A 23,270-nucleotide genomic window follows, 5' to 3' on the forward strand; every position below is an offset into this window, starting at 1 on the left:
AAAGAATATGGTTACAAGGCCAAGAATATAAGTACATGATTTGTTTGGGATCTGGCCAGAGCCAGAGGAAACTCTCAATCACATGGGAAGTTAATTATGTTGGACAGTTTTCCTTCATATTTATACTGTTATCACTTTTAAATGAATATGCAAAGCACACAGATTCCAAAGTTTAAGTGTGCATTCTTGGATCCAAAGTAAAAAGAGCTAAAAGTTATAGAAACCATCTTCAGTGAATGAAGGCTCCCTCTTTTCTTAGGGCTCTCTAAAAAGCTATGGTGGCTTGGGTATTATTTATGGGAAAGTAAGGAAGAAGGAAATCAGAATTATATTGTGCCTACTATTTGCCATCTACTGTGCTAAATACTTTTTACAGATATCTCATTTTATCCTTATAACAACTCTGCAAGGCAGGTGGAATTGTTATCTTCATTTTACAGTTGAGTAAACCGAGGCAGACAGAAGTAAAGTAACTTGCCCAGGGTCACACAGCTAGGAACAGTCTGTTTGAATTCAAGTCTTCCTGACTCCAGACCCAATACTCTATCCAATGTGCCACCAGCTGCCTTGTAATTTATAGCTATGAAAGAACTTATTTCCCTTTAACTCATCTCTTGTGATGGAGAATTAGATGCAGTTATACACAGGCTAAGACAGAGTGCTTCTTGATCTGAGATTTTTCAGTGAGATTTCCATTACTTTTTTCCTTGTGGGAATGTAACATAAATTACAATAGAAATCAGTGAGAGAACATATGACTTGAAAAAGATATATCAATTAGTGTATAGGCAGATGTAGGAGAAATAAACTTTGTGTCTCCCCCTCCTCCCTTTTTTCTTTTAAACTAAAAAATCATTCTATTCCCCATCCAGGGGTCATAGAATTTCTGAGCATGGAGAGATCCTCACTTCTCAAAATCCTTGTTAGAACTGCAGAATCGTGCAGTTTAAGGGCATCTTAGAGATCATTTAGGCCAACCCATTTATTTTCGAGATGAAGGAATGCCTATAGAGGTAAAGTTATTTGCCCAGGATTATACAGGTCATCAGTGGCAAAGCTGGGACTAAAGAAATCAGTTCTTTTGACCTATAGGCCAGAATTTTTGAATGTGTAGTCAAAAGGCTGTCTTGCTTACAAAGGGCTTTGAGAGAGATTTGCTCTTGTTTAAAACTGTCAACTCTGACAGAGAAAACATATTGTGTCCTTAGCTTTCCTCACCAGCTTGAGCTCATTCTAAGCTTTCATACTTTTTATATTACATCAGTCCTCCATTATCTGCCTCTGATTCAATCTTTTTGTACATTTCTTTTTTTAAACTATAACTTGGTCATTTTCTTGTATATCCACATTGATCTCTAACCAGTTTGTTTCTTTGCAACAGAACTGGTTTTCTGGTTTTTTAAAAAATATTGTTGGTATTTCATTCTTGAGATCTTCCTAACTCTCCCAGGATGAATTTTAGGCTTTTGGATCCTACTTGTCCTTTGTCTGAAACCTTTAAAATCTGTTCTCCACAAATCTAGGGTACATGTAAGATTATGCCAGGATTTCTTTGATCAGAAATACTATGGCACTCCTTCTATAATTGCTATTCCAATAAGCAATTCCTCCTTGTTAATGAAAATCAGATCCAGATTAGAATTCCTTTTGTTGGTTATTTTATGTTTAATTAAATAGCTTGTTTTTATCTCTTAATTAATAAGATTTTTTCTATTCCAAAAGTTCTTCATTTTATTTTTACAATTGTTTTTACTGATATCTTTTGTTCTTTGTTATCATAGTTTTTGCCATATCCTGCCCCCTCCCCCCTTATTTTCTAAATTTTTTGCTACCTTGAAATGAGCTGCTGTAAATATTTTTGTACATATTATTAGAAATACGCTTTTCACTAAAATTCAGGTATCGGGGCAATTTATTATTATTGACGAATTCAAAGGAATTGGTAAACGTTCCTAGCCAGGAGCGGACTCCACCGTTCTCTAGGAAGGGGGAGTGGAGAGTACAGGAGTGAGACCAACTTTATTCTGTTAGACTAACATAGATTGATGCACCATCAGCTCAGTACCTCCCTTCAGAATTGGTCCACTCCCTTCTAGGTCACAATTGTACCTATACGCCCTCAACATGCAACTCCTTGGCATGTTCCCCCCTCCTCAACATACGGCCCATGTTCAAAAATGGCGGAAAACTCCTCCCTGTGGGTGTGTGAGATAATATTAAGTTAGTCAATTAAGCATGTGTGGTAGCCATTTTACCCAGTTCTCTCTTCAACCCTGACCATTACCTGGCCAGTTTAGCCCAGTTCTCCTACATCCTGGGTCTGAGGCATCCACCAAAACCACAAAGTTGTTTCAGATTGGTTGAGGACTCTCATTCTGGTTAATTTTTACTCCTTCTTTGTTCAAGCTGACACTTAATTATTCTGTGGAACTTGATTAACTCTTCTGTGGACACCTAACTTTATTAACTCTTCTGTGGAAACCTAACTTTTACCCATCTCTCACAATACAGATCCTTTTCCTTTAAAAAATCCTTTCTGGATATAAGCCTACTAGTGGTATATAGCTGGTCAAAGACTGTGTATAGTTTGGTAACTTTCTAGGCATAGTGCCAAATTGCTTTTCAAAATGACTGGACTAATTCACAGCTCTATCAACAGTGTAATAATGTGCCTCTTTTCCCATATCCCATCTGCCAGCTTTGTCTCCTACTCCCTTCTTTTGGGTCAGAGATCCAGGGCAGAAAAAGGAGGGGACCTACCCCTACAGATGATAGAGAGGAGCAGTACTAGCTATGTTCTAAATAAGGAATAAGCTCAGAAGCAAACAGCAGCTTGCAGCTCTAATCCCAGGAGCAGAGCAAGGACTCAGTGCTAGCCTCCATCCCAGGTGAAAAGTAATGAAAAAAAAAACACATATGAGAGTGATAGAAGGGGAAAAATAGAAAAAGAAATGAGAGCTATAGAAGAAAGATATGAAAAGAAAAATTAACAGCTTGGGACAAAAATTACAAAAGTTACCCCAAAAATTGTAACTCCTTAAAAATTAGAGTTGACCAAGGATATGAAAAAATAGTTCTCAAAAGAAGACTTGCAAAATATTCATGACTACATGAAAGAATGCTTTGAATTACTGAATTAAAAAAACACAAATCAAAATAACTCTGAGGTTTCATCTCATACCCTATAAATTGGCAAAAATGACAAAAAATGGCAACAGTCAATATTGGAGGGGTTGTGGAATGACAGGAACACTAATACATTATTGGTGAATCTGTGAAACAGTGTAACAATGTGGGCAAACAATTTGGAGTTATGCAAATAACTAAAATGTCCATACCCTTTGAACCAGAAAGTGCCTTACTGGATTTCTACCTCCAAGGAAGCTATCAATAAGAAGAAATTCCCCCTACACACTAAAATATTTGTAGCAGCACTTTTTGTGAAAACAAAGAATTGGAAACAAAGTAAATACCCATCAATTCTGAAATGTCTAAACAAATTTCAGTCCATGAATATAATGGAATATTATTGTCCTATAAGAAATTATGTATTTGATGAATACAGAAAAGCACAGAAAGATCTATATGAAATAATGCAGAGTGAAGTAAGTAGAGCCACAAAAACAATACACAGAACTACAACCATGTAAATAAAAGAACAACTTACATTCCAAAGAATAAAAAGTGAATGGAACAAAATCACAAACATCAAGTAGAACTTGAAAGAAAAATATGTCAGAGGATACCACCAATCCACCCCTTTGTGGAGCTGGAAGGTGTTACACATTGCATAGGTTTTTGGAATTTTTCAATGTATCAGTTATACTGATTTTTTTCCTTTCTAAAAATACTATTTATTAAATTGGATGGTTCTTTGGGAGGGAGAAGAATACTTGAGATAACTATGGTGATTCAGGAAACAGAAGTTGTCAACAAAAATTTATTTAAAAAAAACAGGATTGACTAAATAGAAGCCAATGACTCCACGAGATATCAAGAAATAGTAAGATGAAGTCAAAAAACTGAAAATAGAAGAAAATTAAGTATCTCAATGGCCAAATCAACCAACCTGGAAAACAGACTGAGGAGAGGTAATTTAAGAATCTTTGGACTACCTGAAATCTATGAACAAAAAAGGCATCACATTTTAAGAAATCACAAAGCTCCAGATACAAAGCACCAAGTCTCTTAGAACCAAAGGGTAAAGTAGAAACTTAAAGGATCTTACAGTCACTTCCCTAAAGAAACTACAAAATAAAAACTCCCAGGAATATTATAGGCAAAATCCACATCTCTCAAGTAAAAAAAAAAATTACAAGTAGCGAGAAAGAAAGAATTCAAGTACCAAAATGTGTCAGAATCATAGATGACTTATCAGCTAACACAATTAAGGAACGGAGAGCTTGAAAAATGATATCCTAGAAAGCAAACATTTATGCTTACAAATAAGAATAATTTATCTACCAAACCTGAGTATAATCCTACAGAGATGGCAGAGGCAGGGAAGGATGATCCTTTAACAAAAAAGAGAACTTCTGGGTATTCCAGATGAAAATACCAGAGCTGAGCAGAAAATATGACATGTGAACATAGGAATCAAGAGAAGCTTTAAAAGACAAACATAAGTGAGCAATCATGTGGATCAAAACAAGTTTAAGTAGTTTACATTCTTATATAGGAAAATAATACAAGTATCCCCTCAGAACTCATCGTCATCAGGGATCATAGGGGGAATTAGACAGAGGACCTGAAAGAGGTTATTATATTTTGATGACTTTATAAGGAGAAAGGAAAGAGAGAGGAAGAGGAATATACTGGTAGAAGAAGGGAGTAAGGAAAGAAGAGGAAGAATAGGGAAAATTATCTCACATGAATAGGGTGCTAAAGTAGAAATCTACACTGAGGAGGGAGTCAGGGGATGGAGAGTGAGTGACACATGAACCTCACTAACATCTCAATTGGTCAAAGGAAGGAAGAACACATATAAACACACACACACCCAGAATTGGGTACAGAAGTACATTTCACCTAACAACTAAACAAGAAGGAAGAGGTTAAGGGTGGGGGGGAGATAACATGGAGAGCAGATTAAGAAGAAAAACAAACTCTTAAAGATGGGGCAGGAAACAGGAGAAAAAGTATAAGAATAGTATAAAATGGATTAGAAACAAGAATCCAAAAATATGGTTTTATTAGAAACACATCTGAAACATAAAATACATTTCTTTCTTCTTTTAAGATAATCAAATAAGGGGTTGGGGCAGAATCTATTATGCTTCAGCTGAAGTCAAAAAGGTAAGGGTAGCAATTATGAACTCAGACAAAGCAACAGCAAAAAGAGACCTAATTAAAAGAAATAAACAGGGAAATTACATTTTGCTGAAAAATACCATAGCCAATGAATTAATATCAATAGGACACACACATGCACCAAATGTCATAGCATCTAAACTCTTTAAAGAAAAGTTAAATGAGTTATAGGAAGAAATAGACAGTAAAACTATAATAGTGAGAGAAATCTGATCTATATAAATCTAACCAAAAAATAAACTAAAAAGAAATACCTGAATACAATTTTAGAAGTGTTAGATCTGTTAGACCTCTAGAGATTACTCAATGGGAATAGGAAGGGGTATGCCTATCATCTGTTTGTAACATTTTCACAAAATTTGACCATGTACTAGGTCATAAATAAATCTCACAAATGCAGAAAAGCAGAAATATTAAATGTCTCTTTTGCTGAGCATAATGCAGAAAAATTATATTCAGTAAAGGGTCTTTACTCTGCACTAGTTCATGTATCACCAGGGATCTTTCCCTGCCCCAGTGCTGAGTCTGGGCCCTCTCTTTCAGGCCCTGGCTCCCAAAATGCTCCTGAATAGACTGTTCTTCTTCCTGCTACTCTGCCATCTTAATTCTCCTCTATCTGGTCATGCCAGCTTTCTGCTCAAAAACTTTGAGTGGTGCCCTATGTTCTAGTAAGTAAAATAAAAGCTCCTCCTGCCTGACAATCAAGGCTTTCTACAACCTGGTTCCATTCTACTTTTTCAAACCTGTTTCATGTTGCTTCTCTTCGCACACTCCACTCCACCCAAACTATATAACTCACTGCACTGCCTAAACTTCCATGGTACCTTCCTGGCTTTGTCTCTGCTCAGTCTCAAGCCTACTGAGATGAAATGGACAGCCTTGCCTTTGACACATACTGTCAGTCAGTTAGCCAACAAGCATTTATTAAATAATTACTCTGGTCCAGGCACTCTGCTAAGTGCTAGGATAAAGAGAGGCAAAAAACATGTTCTTTACCCTTAAGGAGTTCGCATTCTAATGGGTGAAACAAAATGTAAAGCAATTATGTACACATAAGGTATATATAGAGTGGCTGGAAGGTAATCTCAGAGGGAAGGCACTAGTATTTAGGGGCCTCTGGGAAAGGCTTTCTCCCAGAAGTAGAATTTGAGTTTAGTCTTGACAGAAGCCAGGGAAGCCAAGAGGTAAAAGTCAGAGTGGAGAGTATTCCAGGTATAAGGATGGCCAGTGAAAAGGCAGTCAAGAGATGGAGTGATGAGTGTGAGAAACAGCAATAAGGCAGGTACTGGACAGTAAAGTAAGTGGAGGGGAGTAAAGTACAAGAAGACTAGAAAAATAAGAAGGGCAAGGTTGTAAAGGACTTTAATTCAACTCAACAAACATTTGTCGTGTTTAATTTAGTTTACTGAACTGAACTGAGTAGAATATCAGAAGACTGGAAAGATAAGAAGAGTAAGATTATACAGGACTTTAAAAGCCAGAGGATTTTATATTTGATCCTGAAGGCACTGGGGAGAGAATGGGGGGTGAATGGGTCAGGCCTGCACTTTGGGATGATCACTCTGATACTTGAATAGAGAATGGACTGGAAAGGGGATAGACTTGAAGCAGTGAGACCACTTAGAAGGCCATTTCAATAGTACAGTCACAACATGATGAGAGCCCACACTAGGGTGGTGGCCATGTGAGTGCGAAGACAGATGACAAAACTTCAAGGTCGGATTTGTGAGCATGTGTGGAGAGGCACAGAGGGAGACACACTGCAATCCTGTGTGATTAAGAGGACAGCAATGGAGAAGTTTGGGGCAGGGGTTTAAGGGACAAGTAGTGACTGAGTGACCTTGGACAAGTCGTTTAATGTTTTGGTGCCTAATAAGTACCACAAAGGTTCATCACTAGAGGGAGAATCCTCTCCCAGCAGTCCCCTATAATCTCTAACTCTATTTTCTCTCTGCATGGAATTCCTTCTCCCTCTTTTTACCTGTGGAAGTCACCTCTGATCCTCCAGGGATATTAATGTCCTTTCCCCTGACACTGTATACAAAGACTTGTTTTATAACTCTAATGTACTTAGGTCAGATTGTTATTTTAAAGCTAGCTAGGACAATGGGGCTAAGAGAGAATATCCGTCTTAAACACTATAGAGAAAAAGAACTTGTAGTTCCCTGGGCCCATTTAAGAGCATCAGAACGTAGCCCCAGGGTTGGGTTGATCCAACGGAGGCTTAGAGATTGGACTGGAATGAACAGTAACTGAAGAAAAGTGAAAGGAAAGCTAAGAACAGATTGTAAGAGCAGGTTAGAGAGTAGGATTGACAGGTCTCACTGGTTATATGGGGGAGGGTGCTTATTGCCATGAAAACGAAGTATTTTGGTAGTGGCTAGAGTGCTGGGCCAGGAGTCAGGAAGTTGTGAGTTCGAATATGGACTCAGATACCAGCTGTGTGATCCTGGGCAGGTTATTCAACCTCTGCCTGCCTCAGTTTTCTCTGCCAGAGGAGAGAATAAAGAGGATTTTATTACATTGACGCCTTACCTAGAGTGAGTACTGCAGTGGCTATTACTATTATATTCCTTGGTCCCTGTTAAGTGACTGTAGTCTAGAAGTTTTTATAAGAATGGAACTTACCTGGCCTTAGTTTATGTGGCAGCTTTATTTATGAAAAAAAAATGAATGAAAACAATCCAAATATTTCTCTAAGCACTTCACAGTATTGTTTTCTTACCATCAGAAAGAGATTCATAGTCATAATCATATTCATCCTCCTCATCTTCCTCTTCTTCATTATTAGCAGGGGTAGGATTGGCATTACCACCATTACTGGTCTGTGTTTGCATCGATGCCAACTGATGAGCCTGTTAAGATTAAAATAACTTAAAAATGTGAGCATTAAACTACTGAATTTTTATTTCTAACTTTTAAATAGAAATTTTAATGCCAACAATCTCCATCACAGATTTATTGACTTTAGCTCATTTAAAAGGAAAAAGTTCAGATCTTCTGGAAATAGTATCAACACCACAATCAATGGCAGTACTCCTACTGAAATCCCACAATTCTAAAAACCGCTAATGAAAGATAACTTTTTATCTGTTTTCAATAGCATATATTCCCAAAGTGAAGTGTTTTAACAGAACCATATGATACTTGGGAGTCAGTATGAGGCCAATGTAAGTGACCTGGACGATTAGAGGATCAAGGGATCAGAGGAACTGACTGAATGGCCAGACTCAGAGTACAGTGATGTATGAATGTTGTTTGTTGTTCAGTGTGTCCGACTCTTCATGACCCTGTGAACCAACTGTCCATGGCGTTTTTTTGGCAAAGATACTGGAGCGGTTTGCCATTTTCTTCTCCAGTTTTGTGTAGGCAGGGGTTAAGTGACTTGCCCAGGGTCACACAGAGGTCACATTTGAACTCTGATCTTTCTGGTCTGACTCCAGGCCCAGTGCTCTCATCCACTGTGTCACTTGGTACAAACAATAATTTTGATGTGGTTTAATTTTTTGACAGCAATCTTCTTCTGTACATGTTCCTGTTGATGCTAGGTTGACTGGGAACACTTCACTTTGAGCAGATAAAACTCAGGTGTGCTGATTTCCCTACCTTTAATTAGTTGTCTGTCAACTGATGTTGGATTTGATGCCACACACATTTGTGGCAACCACTCTCTTTTGCTGCATTTTTAATTCTGTGGTCTTTAAGAATGGATATTATTCCAAGGAAATGTTTAAAAACTTCAGTTGTTAAAGAGCATACTTCAATAACTCTCAGAGATATTTCAGCAGCTATTGGTGTAGGGGAAGACAATTGATTCTTGTCTTTAAAGCCCACAATGAAACAGGATCAGTCATGCCACAGCACAATTAATCAATTAACAACCAATAAACATTTATTTAAGTAATTAATATTTGGAAGGCAATGTGCTAAGTATTAGTGATACAAAAAGAGGCAAAAGAGTCTCTCCCCTCAAGTGGCTTACAATCTAATGGGGGAGACAACATGCAAACAAATATAATCAAAGCAAGCTGTATGCAGGAAAAATAGGAAATAATTAACAAAGAGAAGGCTTTAGAATTAAGAGGGGTTAAGAAAGGCTTCCTGTAAAAGGTGGGATTTTATTTGGGCCTTAAAGGAAGCCAGAGAAATCACTAGGCATGGCGGAGAGCCAGAGAAAATACCTGGAGCTGAGAGATGGAATATCTTATTTGTGGAATAGCCAAGAGGCCAGAGTCACTGGATTGAAGAATAGTTGTTGGGGAGTAGAGTTTAAGAAACCTAGATTATGAAGTGTTTTGAATGCCAAACAGAGGATTTTGTATTTGATCCTGAAGGCAATAGAGTGGCACTGGAATTTATCGAGCAGGGAGGGAGATGACGATTGGACCCATGCTTTAAAAAAATCACTGCGGAGGTTGAATGGAGGATGTATTGGAGCAGGATGAGAACTGAGGCAGGCAGACCCACTAGCAGGCTATTGTAATAGTTCAGGTATGAAGTGATGAGGGCCTACTTTAAAAAAATGGCGGCAGTTTCAGAGGAGAGAAGGGGTATATTGGAGAGATGTTGAAAAGGTGAAATCAACAGGCTTCAAAGCAACTTGGACATGGGGTGGTGATGATTAGATATAGTAAGGATTCCTGGATAACTCCTAGGTTGACATCCTGAAGGATTGGAGAAGAGGGAAAGAGGTAGGGGTAGGGGAAAAAGATAAATGAGTTCTGTTTTTGAACATACTGAACTTAAGATGTCTATGGGCATCTAGTACCAGATGGTACTAGAGGTCAGCAGAGGGATTGGAGCAGGATAGGTAGATCTGAGAATCCACAGCACAGAGATGGTAATTAAATCCATGGGAGCTGATGAGCTCACCAAGTGGAGTAGTACTGAGGGAGAAGAGAAGAAGGCCTGCGATAGAAACCTGAGGGATACTTATGGTTAGAGCACATAATCTGCAGGAGGATTTAGCAAAGGAGACAGAGGAGCGATCAGATAGGTAGGAAGAGAGCCAGGAGAGAGTGGTGTCTGGAAAACCTAGATAGCAAAGTGCCATCAGCTCTGAAAAATGGCTTCTACAAATAGTCAGTCTGCAGAAAATAAGCAGCGACTTTCAGAGGAAATGGGAGGCAAGCTGGAGGAGTTGTCAGAGTGCAACATCAGCTTCCTGAATATGGAAGAACAATAAGAATAACAATGAGAAGATCAGTAAAAAAAAAAAAAAACAAACCAAAGAGCTGATGACCATTGCCATGAAGAAAGACCCTTGTCAGAGGCAAGACAAAACAAAGATTGTGAAAAGGTAATTTTTACTGATGAAACTCCCTTCTTCATTCAGAGCTATACCAACACTTGTCTGAAGAAGTCTAGATGACCCTATAAGGTCTGGGCATCTGGTGTGATAATTTTTTACTTCTAGCGAACCCCAAAGTCTCGTCCCCATCGGTGGAATGATGAACTCCGATGTCGTTGCTGTTGCTGTTCGATGGCTTCAGTCATGTCTGACTCTTCATGACCCCATTGGGGGTTTTCTTGGCAAAGATACAAGAGGGTTTGCCATTTCCTTTTCCAGCTCACTTTATTGATGAACTCTGATAAGCATGTGGACACACTGATGCAGCGCCTGTTCTGGGTTACCCCTTTCCCCCAACTTGCATTCATACATTGGTTCCTCAGAGGGAGCTCCTGTAATGGGTTCTAGAGGTAATACTGTCAGTAGCCATTTCTTTAATTGTAGATTTAATTAGCTTTTTAGTAAAGGTATCTACTAAGATGGCATAATAAGAATAACTACTACAAAACAAATACACATAGCATCCGTGGGAAGAGTGAAAGGCACATGTGTAGGATATCTATGAGGCAAAGGATTATTCACACCTCCTTCTACTTCATGGTCTAGAAGTCTTTTCCCAAATCTGTAGTTGTAATTCCTCTCTGGTGCAGGGGTCATGCTTTTTTAAAGCTATGCCCTTTATCAGGTATATTTATCTCTACAACTGTCCATCCTTGGTGTGTTTCTCTACTCTAGACTGGGTGCATAATCTATTACTGGCCCAGTTTCTCGTGAGGAGGTCAACAGGGAATGGGGGAAGAAGAAAATCCATTAAGTTCCCTCTTCCTTTCCAATTCCCTTTTAGTGCTGATTTTTCCTTCACTTCTATAACACTCTCTCAAACTAACAAACTTTTAACCAGAACTTTTCTACTGAGATACTTGTGAAATTCTGAAAAGACTAGTTGTTTTTTAATACACAGATCCAAAGGGCATATATGATTGTCTTAACCAAACACAAGATATTTCCTGTGTCAATTTTTCATTTGTCCTTTTCCAATGGCAAAGGCACTATAATCCTCTCAAAATGATTAGTGACTTACATATTATTCTGAGATAGTGGGAAAATTCCTAAACACATGCTTTAGAGTTTGTGATTACATTTTTGGGCCCATTTATCGGCCGATTCTGTGACTGTCTCGATCGAAGTGTCTGGACTTTCTGTGATTTGTTTGGGTTTTTGTTTGTTTTTATTTTAGAGGGGGGAGGGCAGGGCAATTGGGGTTAAGTGACTTGCCCAAGGTCACAGAGCTAGTAAGTGTGTCAAGTGTCTGAGGCCACATTTGAACTCAGGTCCTCCTGACTCCAGGGCCCGTGCTCTACTCACTGCGCCACCTAGCTGCTCCCAGGACTTTCTGTGATTACATTGATTGAGGCAGGATATACAACCTTCCTCCCCTTTTTACTGTGAAGTATAATTGTCACGGAATCATGGAAATTCCCACATGAATATCTCAACATAACCTTGTGTCAAGGCACACATCATGAAAGTTAAAGTATTTATCCAAGAGATGGTGATAATATATTAGTGGCCTGGGAACTGATTGATTTAAAGCCCATGGAAAATCTATGGGTTACAATAAAGGCTAGACTTGAAAGAATGGGGTTTCATGAAGAATTAAGGAAGATATATCAAAATCTTGTGAATCAATGCCTGTGAATCTTGTAAAATACATTGAACGTGAATCTATGTGATTACAACAAAGACATATTGCATATAAAGTTTCTCAAATATATAAAATTGTAAGGCTTATGGAATAAATTAATGCAATCAATTATTTTACTTGGTCCAAGTTAATATGCACATCACTGTATTTAATGTGTCAATGTCAACTTGGGAAGAAATGACCAGTGGAGTGCCCCAAGGATCTTTGCTTGGACAAGTGGTGTTTCTCATATTGACTGGCATCTAGGATAAAGTATAAATGGGATGCTTATGAAATCTGAAGATTACACAGATGTGGGAGGGCTAGCTAACATACTGGATAACAATGTCCAAAAAGATTTTGAGAGCCTAGGATATTGGACTAAATTTCATAAGACTAAATTCAGCTGGGATAATGTAAAGTATTACATTGTTTCAAAGAAACCAAGTTTATTGATACAAGATGAAGGAGACGTAGTGAGATAACAATTTGTCTGAAAAATATCTCATTAGAGTACCTCAAGCTGAATATGAGTTAACGATGTTTTAATCTTGGTTACATCAATCAAGTGTAGTTTAACTTCTAGGAATAATACAATGATAGTTTAATTGTATCTTCCAGTGGTAGATCACATCTACAGCACTGAGTTCAATACTGAACACTACATTTTATTAAAGACACTGGTAACTACAGAATGTTCAGAAAAGAACAATCAGAATGGTAAGGGACCCTGAGTTCACACCATATGAGGATTAGCTTAAGAAAACAAGAAAATAATTGTCTTCCAGTATTTGAAATGCTGTTGTTTATAAGCAGCAAGGTGGCCTGGTAGATAGAGTGCATGGGTGTAATGGGCCTCAAGTCAGGAAGATCTGAGTTCAGATCTAGTTGAAGACACTTAATAGCTGTGTGACCCTGGGGAAGTCACTTCACCTCTGCCTGCCTCAGCATCCTCATCTGTAAAATGTGACCCTGGGGAAGTCACTTCACCTCTGCCTGCCTCAGCATCCTCATCTGTAAAATAATACCACTGATCTCTCAGGGCTGTTGTGAGGACCAAATGAGGTAATATTGGTCAAGTGCTTAGCAGCACAGCGCCTGGCACGTTTTGTTGATAATAACATCATCATCATCTTCATCATCATTTGGTTCCAGGAAGAAGAATCAGGAACAATGGGCAGAGGCTGATAACAAGAGACATGATAAGCTCAACATGTCCAGAACTGACCTCATTTCATGACTCCCCCAAACCTCCTCTTCCTATTTTCTCTATTACTTTCGGGGGTACAAGCCTCCTCCCAGTGACCCAGGCTCACAACCGAGGCATCATCTTTGACTCTTCACATTCCATCTGCTGCTGAGTCCTGTCGATTCCACTCATCCACCATCTCTTTCCTTTTGACCCTGCCACTCCCCAGGCATCACCTGATACTTAGCAAGAGCCTGCTGGCTGGTCTCCCCTTCTCAAATGTCTCCCTAGTCTAGTCTATCTTCCCGTCACCGTCAAGGTGATCTTCCTAAGGCACAGGTCCAACCCTGTCATGCTCCCATTCCCCACTCGACACACTCCAGGGGCTTCCCATCGTTCTCACACTTGATGCTTCTCCATGTAATCTGTGATGCTGTGGCACTGGCCTTCTCTCTGCTCCTCCTCACACAAGACATTCTAACTCCTAACTCTCTGCCTTTTCCTTATCTTTGCTTTCTGGCTTCCTTAATGTTTCAGACAAACTCCCACCTTCCATATGAAGCCTTTCCTGATTCCTTTTAATGCTAGTGCTTTCTCTCTGATGTTATCTCTAGATACATTTTGTTTGTACACAGCTGTCTAAGGTTGTGTCGCCTATTACATAGTATCCTCCTTGAAGGAGGGACTGTTTTGGTCTTTCTTTGTATCCTCAGCACTTAATGCTGTGCTCAGCACATAAAACTGGGAAGCCTGTGCTGGAGATCCCAGTCCTGACCCTTACTAGCTAAGCGGGAAGTAGTCTTATTTCTCAGAGCTTCCATTTCCTCAATGGTAAAAAGAAAATAACAATACTCTTACTACTTACTGCACAAGGATATTGGGAGGATAGTTTGTAAACTGTCAAAAATTATGTAAACATGAGCCATGTAAAAGATCCAATTAATCACACTACTTACACATAAAAGAAATAACAAAAACAATCCTTTCTATTTTTATCATACTTCCCAGTGTGCACAGCACTTCCATGTTTATTTTCTTACCACATCATTATTATTATCTTTCATGAGAGGGAAAGCAGTTATCATTTTGCCAATTTTATTGACGGGGAGACCAAGACCCAACAGAAGTGAAGTGACTGGTCACAGGGCCAGTAAGTAGGAGAGTTATGACTACAACTCAGGATTCTGTTTGCTGTTGCAGTGTTTTTCTACTATTGCCTTTTATAAAACATTTCAGAAAAGGAAACAGATTCTAGAGGAAACAAATTTCACAAAAATAAAGACTATCTGAAGAGGGATCATAGGAAGTTTTATCTAAATAGAACTTAGAAAACAAAAATGTAAATATAGTAGCAAGGCACTGTCCTTGGGGGTGGGGAAGAGAAAGGTGGCACAATTCTTCCTCACTCCATCCCAGACCTTCCTGATCCTCTGTGGACCCTGTATCTTGAAGAACCTTAGGGTCCCACCCAGTGGTGAGCTGATAAATGTTTAACAACCAACTCTCAAAAAAAAGATGGGGTACACTTTTAAGTTTAATCTGCATTATTAGCATTTTATTTGTCACTTTCTTATGTCTGGAAACCAACAAAACAATAAATCAAGCCCTTACTCATACCTGATTTACAAGGTTTAAATGATAATACTGAAAATTTAACAACTGGCTCTGTGAGCTAGTTTGAGGGGCTTCCACATTCTTGGGCCCCATCCCTTTCCCACTCCACTGCTACATCCTCCCACCTCCTCTCAAGGGCTGTCTGGTGTGACTGCACCATGAAGGTCCTACCTTCTATCACCAGGGTATCCCTCTTTCCCTGTATACCTCCTGTTTCTTTACCCTCCCCCACAATCTTGACGCTGGCCTCCTCCAAGGGGCTGCCTGGTATGACTGCATCTGATCTGGTCAAAATATCCTCTGCACTTGTACATACTGGTGAGACTGCAAGACCAGGGAGGGACTTTCTTTTGTACTCTCTCTCTATGGGAAGGAGAAGCCTTTTGCCTATCTAGGCTCTTTCTGTCCCATCCCACCCCCTTTTGTCTCAGTTTCCAGAATTTCTAGTTCTAGCTTTATTAATTACTTGGGGAAACATAACCAAAAACTAGTAATTTATTCTCTTGATTAACTGCTTCACAGCGGCAAAGACCACATGAAATATAACAATGCTACTAGTTCTTTGTTCCTAATTTCTAATAATATTTTTAGAATCTCTTTGTGTAGAGAACATACCTTTTGCTTTAATATATCCACTGGAGTCTGATGCGCTTTCAGCTTTTTGTTTTTAAGAAGCACTTTTCTCCTAAGTTGGTCGGGTGAAGGAAGCATTGGATCATCAGAGAAATCACTCTCAAACAAAAACTTGGCAACTAGTTTTTCTCCAAATACATTCTGAAATATCAAACAGAAGACAAACAGTCTAGTTTTACTTACACAGGGGTGGAAGGCCCGCATCTGCCTCAGTACAGGGCTGCCTTCCCATAACAGCTCTTGGTAGAGAACTAGGGAAAGACATTTTTTGAGAGTCTCTGGCAGGAAGGGTAAGGAGAGTAGGAGAAAAAGCTGGGAAGGCAGGAAAGAAGCTCTTTATGAAAGGTCAGCTATAAGCTCTCAACCAGCTTCCATTGAATGAAGCACTTTATAGTATCACTTAGGAGGCTCAGCTAAGAGCAAAATCTAAAAGGCTTCAAATCCCTAGCACCCCATCGACAAGACAAAAAGATGAAAGGCTAAAGAGAGAAACAGAGCTCTCCCTTCCCGCCTTCCACCCCTCTCAACCCTTAGATATTTAACCACCACAGCGTGCTACTGATGAAACCGATCCTGTTCAATAATAAGGATCAATACAGTCTCTTCGTTTCCTATGATTATATACTCTAACCAACACCAGACAGTGTTCTGGGGTCACACCAAGTCCTTGATGGCTTTCACAAAGATAGCTACCTAACTTCCCAAGCTCTGCTCCATGCTCATTAGTCTAAGGATTTTTGTCTGAGTGCATTTATCCAATTAGATTCTTCATTGCTGGTGCTTCCTTTTCTTTTTCTATCCCTGCTGTGTTCCAACAGTTTGCTCATATGACTAAGAAAAGGAATAAAGGCGAATGCATTAGATCACTTGCGCGGTCTAAGTGACTACATCTTCTTCCTAGACCTGCTTTGGTTTGGCAGGCAAATTAAAATTCAAGAGCTCCAAAATACAAATTTAAGCGGCAAGATGTGAAAAGCAGGTAATCCCGTGTATACACTGGGCACTCTATGTGTGGCATGGCTCTCGCCACACCTCTAGCTTCTCTTGCTGTTGCATAAACCCACCAGTATGTGAGCCTGCTCACACCTCCAGGTCACACACTCAGTATTAAAAATCTTACTGCAAGAAGGTGGTTGTGGTAAAACACAAGCTGGTTTTGAGCAGATAGAACATTGTTTCTCTCTTTCCTGTGTTCATTCTCCTTAAGAAATTATACCCCGGCCTTTCTAAGCTACGTTACTTTCCCTTGGTCAAATTCTAATCCTGTCAGCTCCTTCCTTCTTTCTACATATTCAATACTTCTGCAAGTGAGACCAACCAGTTAGTTAGCCAGGGGTCAGGGGGTAAATGTACTATAGCCAGAGGTACAGTACACCCCTACTACACCGACATCTGGGTTCTTTCCCTATTCCATATTTATAAATTCTTTAAGAATTTATTATAGTAACAATAATTTATCCATCTTTCCCCATTTCCTCCAGATGGAGGGACCATACCTTAGGATGCTTGATACTTTAGGTATTTCAAAATTTCGAAGGTTAGTCTAGGGATACGTTAGAAGCTTGAGACTGTCCAAGGAAAGTGCCTATTGAGTGTTTTCTGACTGGCAATAAGACAGATATCACAAGACTACTCTGGATTTCCTCAGATCATTCCAGAATTCTTGGTCACAGTCAAGAAACATTCGAGTGTAGTTCCAATTATTATCCCACCTGTGGCAGTTTTTAGGGTTATAAGATAGTGTGTCCCTCAAACCATGTGTGAGTTTTGTGTATAGCTACTTAATTCAGGAAAAATCTGAGTGATATTGACAAGAAGAGTGTCATGATATTCTCCTGCCATTTAACTTAGCACTCACCTTGAAAATTTCTGCCATTTTTCGTTGTTGAGGCAATGAGCAGTGATTTTCTATGGATATTATGATGGGCAGGTCGGAGTTGATAAAGGCACTGCGATCAATGGCTTCAACTACTTCCTATGAGAGTCAGAATATAAGAATACATGCATTTTTTTCTAGGAGCACATGAAGCATATGATACATATACTAAGAAAAAATGCATCATGTCATATGGAACAAGATACTAATAAATACTACTGTATTTAACTTGTGAGGAATTTAAATTGTCAGCTCAAACAGATGCTGTCTCAATGTGGATCATACATATATACACAGGTATATCAAATTACTGAATTTCGTTTTGTAATTAAGTAAGGTGTCAGCACCTTATGCACATGTTTCCTATGCACATATTTCCTTAAAAACATCATTAATTTTTTTTATCATAGCTAAGCAGTTAAATTGGATATAAAAAGCTGGGGTGAAATACTGATGCCATCACCCAACTGTCTTTAAAGCAGTCCAAATTTGTGACAGACAGGTAGTATAGCACTGAAAGTGTTTATTTATATTAGGGTAGGAGACTCCCTCCTGGCAAAAACCTCTTTAGCACGTGCTATGATAACATCAAACATAGGGAATGGTTTCTGGTGGTAGCAGATTCCTATACCCATGTGGTGGTGGTGGTGATAGTGGTGGTGATAGTGGTAGTGATGAAGGTAGTATCAACAGGGAAGGGAAGAAGAATGAGGCTGATACTGCTCAAACCCTTTGGGATCTCTTCTGTTAGTGATGAGTTACTCCCATTGAGACTCAAACAAGAACTTGTCTTTCACTGCCAAAGTGACTAAAGAAATTTTGGAAGCCTCAGGAATTGCTAGGCAGTTCTGTAGAGTCTACTATCCAAAGTCAGTCATTTGGCCAAGCTGAATGCATGAAATTCAACAACTTCAACAGAAATTGTTATTATTATTAATAATAATGTTAGTATCTTAAGGTTTGCAAAGCACTTGAAATATATCTTATTTGGTCCTCAAAACCACTGTGGAGTATGTTTTTATTATTCCCACTTTACAGAAGAGGAAATAGAGAGGTTAAATGACTTGCAAGATGCACATAGCTAATGTCTGAGGCAGGATTCAAACTAAAGCCTTCCCAATTCCAAGTTCAGCACTCTATCTGCTGTGCAGCTAGCTGCTTACCATGTAAGGCACTGTCTTAGACAGAAAATGCAAACAGTTACTGCCCTTGAAGAGCATACAATTACTGGATGGATACAACACGTACACAGATAAGTCATCTGAGCAGACACAGAAGCTAACTTGAGGAGGCCCAGGGTGCTAACTGGGAAGAGGGAGATCAGGGCAGGTTTCACTGAGTGGAGGACATCTGAGCTGAGCCTTGAAGGAGGATAAGGATTCTGAAAGGCAGAGGATGGGGGATGATTTGTACAAATGCAAAGAAGTGGAAAATACAATGCTGAGCTCAGGGAACAATTAGCAGCCCAGTTTGGTTGGAATGTAGAGTGCATGAGGGGGAATAATCTGAGATAAGGTTGGCAAGGCAAGTTGGGGGGAGGGGTAGAGGAAAGAAGCATTTATATGACAGGCGCCGTGTTAAGCACTTTACAATTATTCTCTCATTCGATCTTCACAGCAGCCCTTCAAAGTTGGTGCTGTCATCATCCTCATTTTAAGATGAGGAAACTGAGGCAAGCAGAGGTGAGGTGATTTGCCCAGCATGACACAGCTAGTTAAGTTTCTGAGGCTGGATTTAAACTCAGGTCTTCCTGACTCCAGCAGTACCACTCAGCTGTCTCTAAGAGGAAGAGTGTGGAAGGATTCAGATGCTAGGTGGGAAAGCCTGCATTTTATTCTCAATGCAATAAGGAGCCACTGAAGGTTTCTGACAGGGGGAATTACATTTCTATGACTTAGAAAGCATATTCAATCAGATATGTGAAGGAGACCAAGGAATGGAAAGAGAAGAAAGGGGATGGCATGTTACGGAGGTAGGACTGAAGAGACTTTGCAACTGACTGAATATAAGGAGTAAGAGAGAGAGTTAGCTCAAGGGTAACATCCAAATGTGAATGACTGAGAGGTGGCAGTATCCTCAATCAATCAATCAATCGATCTATAGGCATTTATTAAGTACTTACTGTATGCTGAGCATACAAAGAAAGGCAAAAACAGAATCTAGCCTCGAAGAGCTTACAGTCTAGTGGTGCAGATAACATGTAAACCAGTTACGGGAACATACAAGATATCAGGGTAGATAGGGATATTTGGGAGAATGTGGGTTGAGTGGGGAATAAATTAAATAAACATTTATTACTACATGTCAAACATTGTGCTAACTGCTGGAGATGCAAAACTGAGAGTGCCTGCTCTCAAGGAGCTTACAGTCTGTAAGGGGGATACAACACATATGCAGATAAATAAATACAGAACATCTACTAAGTAAATATTCAGAGAGCTGGTGGGTACCAGGAAAGGCTTCTGAGAAGCAGCAGCACTTGGGCTGTGCTTTGAAGGGAGGAAGGAATTCCTAGAAGTAGAAATTTGGTGGGAGAACATTCCAGCATGGTGGACACTGTGTAATGGGATAGAGATAGCGATATACTGTGGTGTACATGAACACTGGGGCCAGTTTGACTGAATCACAGAGGACATGAGGATGAATAATGTGTAATCATCCTGGAAAGGCCTACTGTAGCCATATTGGGAAAGGCTTTAAAAAGCAAACAGAAGAGTTTTTATCTTATCATAAAGGCAATGAGGAATAACTGAAACTTTTTTTTTCTTTTAAATTAATTTATTTTTAGTTTACAACATTCAGTTTCACAAGCTTTTGAGTTCCAAATTGTCTCTCCCTTCTTCTTCTCCCCACTCCCCCTCCCCAAGATGGCATGCAATCCAATATAGTCTCTACTTTTACATTCACATTAAACATATTTTCACATTAGTCATGTTGCAAAGAAGAATTATAACCAATGGAATGAACCACAAGAAAGAAGAAACAAAACAAAACAGAGTCTGGATTCAGACTCTGCAATTCTTTCTCTAGATGTGGATAGCATTTTCCATCATGAGTCTTTTGGAGTTGTCTTAGCACCTTGCATTACTGAGAAGAACTAAGTCTATCAAAGTCAGTTATCGCACAGTGTAGCTGTTACTGTGTACAATGTTCTCCTGGTTCTGCTCACTTCACTCAGCTTTAGTTGATACAAGTCTTTCCAGGTTTTTCTGAAGTCTGCCTGCTCACCATTTCTCATGGAACAATAGTATTCCATTACATTCATATACCACAACTTGGTCAGCCATTCCTCAATTGATGGATATCCCCTCAATTTCCAATTCTTTGCCACCACAAAATGAAACTTTTTAAAAAAAAATTCATTTTTTTGTTTTTATTTTTTATTGTTCTATTTTTTTATTAGAAACATTAACAAATTGTCCCAGCTTATGAGAGGTCTCTTATAAAAAAGTAAAACAAATAAGCAAAACTGACAATAAAGTGACCTCATCTGAAAGTTCATTCAACATTTCTCCCAGTGTATTATTCCTCTTCCCTTCCCTTTTCGTTCTTCTTGTAAGATAGTCATAAGATAAAGACTCTTAAGCCTTCTGTCAATTAGGCTCCCTCTATGATTTCTGATGATGGGGATGTGTATCATCTCCCCATGTTAAAAGGAATTTATCCTCATTTAATCCTTATGATTGTTCATTCATATTTGCCTTTTGATGTTTCTCTTGATCCCAGTGTTTGAACATCAAAGTTTCTACACAACTCTGGTCTTTTCATCAGGAATGTTGGAAATTCTCTATTTCATTAAAGACCCATTTTGTCCCCTGTAGGATTATAGCAAGCTTTGTGGACTAAGTTATACCTGGCTGAAAGCCTAGATCTTTGCCTTCTGGAGAACTGTTTCAAGATTCCATTCCTTGACAGAGGAGGGTGATCCTGACTCTGGGTGTGTGTGTGTGATCCTGACTGTGGCTCCTCAGTGTGTGAATTCTTTCTTTTTGCCTACTTGCAGCATTTTTTCTTTGACCTGGAAACTATGGATTTTGGATATAGTCTTCTTGGAAGTTTTCATTTTGAGGTTTCTTTCAGGTGATTGGTGGATTCTTTCTATTTCCACTTTTCTCTTTGGTTCTAAGAGATCTAGGCAGTTTTATGATTTCTTGAAATATAATGTCTAAGCCCTTTTTTTGGTCATGGCATTCAAATAGTTCAATGACTCTTAAATTCTTTCTCTTTGATCAGTTTTCCAGGTCGGTTGTTTTTTGCTACAAGATAGCTCAATTTTTCTTTTAATTTTTAGTTGTTTGACTTTGTGTTAATATTTCTTGTTGTCCCATGGAGTCATTGGCTGCCATTTGTATGCATTCTAATTTTCAGGGACTTTGTTGCTTTGTTAAGGTTTTTGTATCTCTTATGCCAAGCTATCAATTCCCTTTCCAATTCTTTCTTCTACTGCTCTCATTTCTTTTATATATTTTTCCTCTGGTATTCTCATTCCATTAAAAAAAACATGTTTAATTCTTCTTTTAAACATCTGCTTCATTTATTTGAGGAATTCCAGCTGAAACTGGTTCCATGTTGTGTTTTTCTTTGAGGTTTTACTGGTAGCTGTTTTGGAGTCATTATCTTCTTCTGGGTTTGTATTTTAAGTGTTTCTTTCACCATAACAGCTTTTTATGATGGAATATTTGTTGTTGTTCTTGCTTGCACTTTCTTCCAGTCTAGTTTCTTACTTCAGATTTGATGTCAGGATTGGGTTTTGCTTATTTCTGGGATGGAGGAGAACTTGCTGTATTTCTTCACCATTTTGTTTCTGTCTCCTACCTGGTTTGAATTTTAGTTGCATTGGCTTAATTAAAAAAAACCTTTTTAATTTTATGTAATCAAAATAATCCATTTTATCTTTTGTAATCATCTCTCTCCCTTATTTGTTCATGAATTTCTCTTCTATCCCTAGATATGAGAGGTATTTTTTTTCTATATGTAGCCATTTGGAATTTATCTTGTTATGAAATGCAAAGTGTTGGTCTAAATCTAGTTTTCTTCTATAATGCTGTCCAATTTGCCCACCAGTTTTTATTAAAAAGTGAGTCCTAATCGAAATAGCTAGTCTCTTGGTGTTTAGTAAATATAAGGGTATTTGCTTCTGTATATGGTATACCTGAGCTGTTCCACTGAATGATCTATTTTTTAGCCAGTATCAAATTGTTTTGACAATTACTGCTGTGTATTACAGTTAGAAATCTGGTATTGGTAGGCCCCATTTGTTCCAACTTCTTTTCATTATTTTCCTTTAAGATTCTTACCCTTTCTTACCTTCATAACATTTTTGTTACTATTTTTTATAGTTCTATTAAGTTATCTTTTGGTAGTTTGATTAACAGAGAAATAAATAGGTAAACCAATTTAGGTAGTATTATAATTTTTATTATGTTGACTCATCCCATTTTTCCAATTATTTAGGTTTGTCTTTATTTTTGTGAGTGCTTTGTAGCTATGTTCATACAGTCCCTCTGTGTATCTTTGAAGGTAGATTCCCAAATATTTCATAATACTGTATTATTTTAAATGAAATTTCTTGTTTTAACTCTTCCTGCCAAATTTTACTGGTATTATATAAAATGCAGATGATCTGTGTGCTGAAGTTATTTATTGTTTCAAATAATTTTTAGTTGACTAGGGC

At 38.6% G+C, this 23,270-nt stretch overlaps 1 protein-coding gene across 1 annotated transcript in view; it reads right to left on the reverse strand.

The window, feature by feature from the left end:
* The window catches only part of PLCE1 (phospholipase C epsilon 1), a 233,145-nt gene that overhangs the window by 61,268 nt on the left and 148,607 nt on the right, over positions 1 to 23,270 (reverse strand). The window contains 3 exon segments of the mRNA XM_036734522.1: positions 8,036 to 8,165; positions 15,703 to 15,861; positions 17,579 to 17,695. Coding sequence (XP_036590417.1) covers positions 8,036 to 8,165; positions 15,703 to 15,861; positions 17,579 to 17,695 — 406 coding nt within the window.

This window comes from Trichosurus vulpecula, chromosome 8 (assembly GCF_011100635.1).
Source record: "Trichosurus vulpecula isolate mTriVul1 chromosome 8, mTriVul1.pri, whole genome shotgun sequence".
Lineage (NCBI taxonomy): Eukaryota > Metazoa > Chordata > Mammalia > Diprotodontia > Phalangeridae > Trichosurus > Trichosurus vulpecula.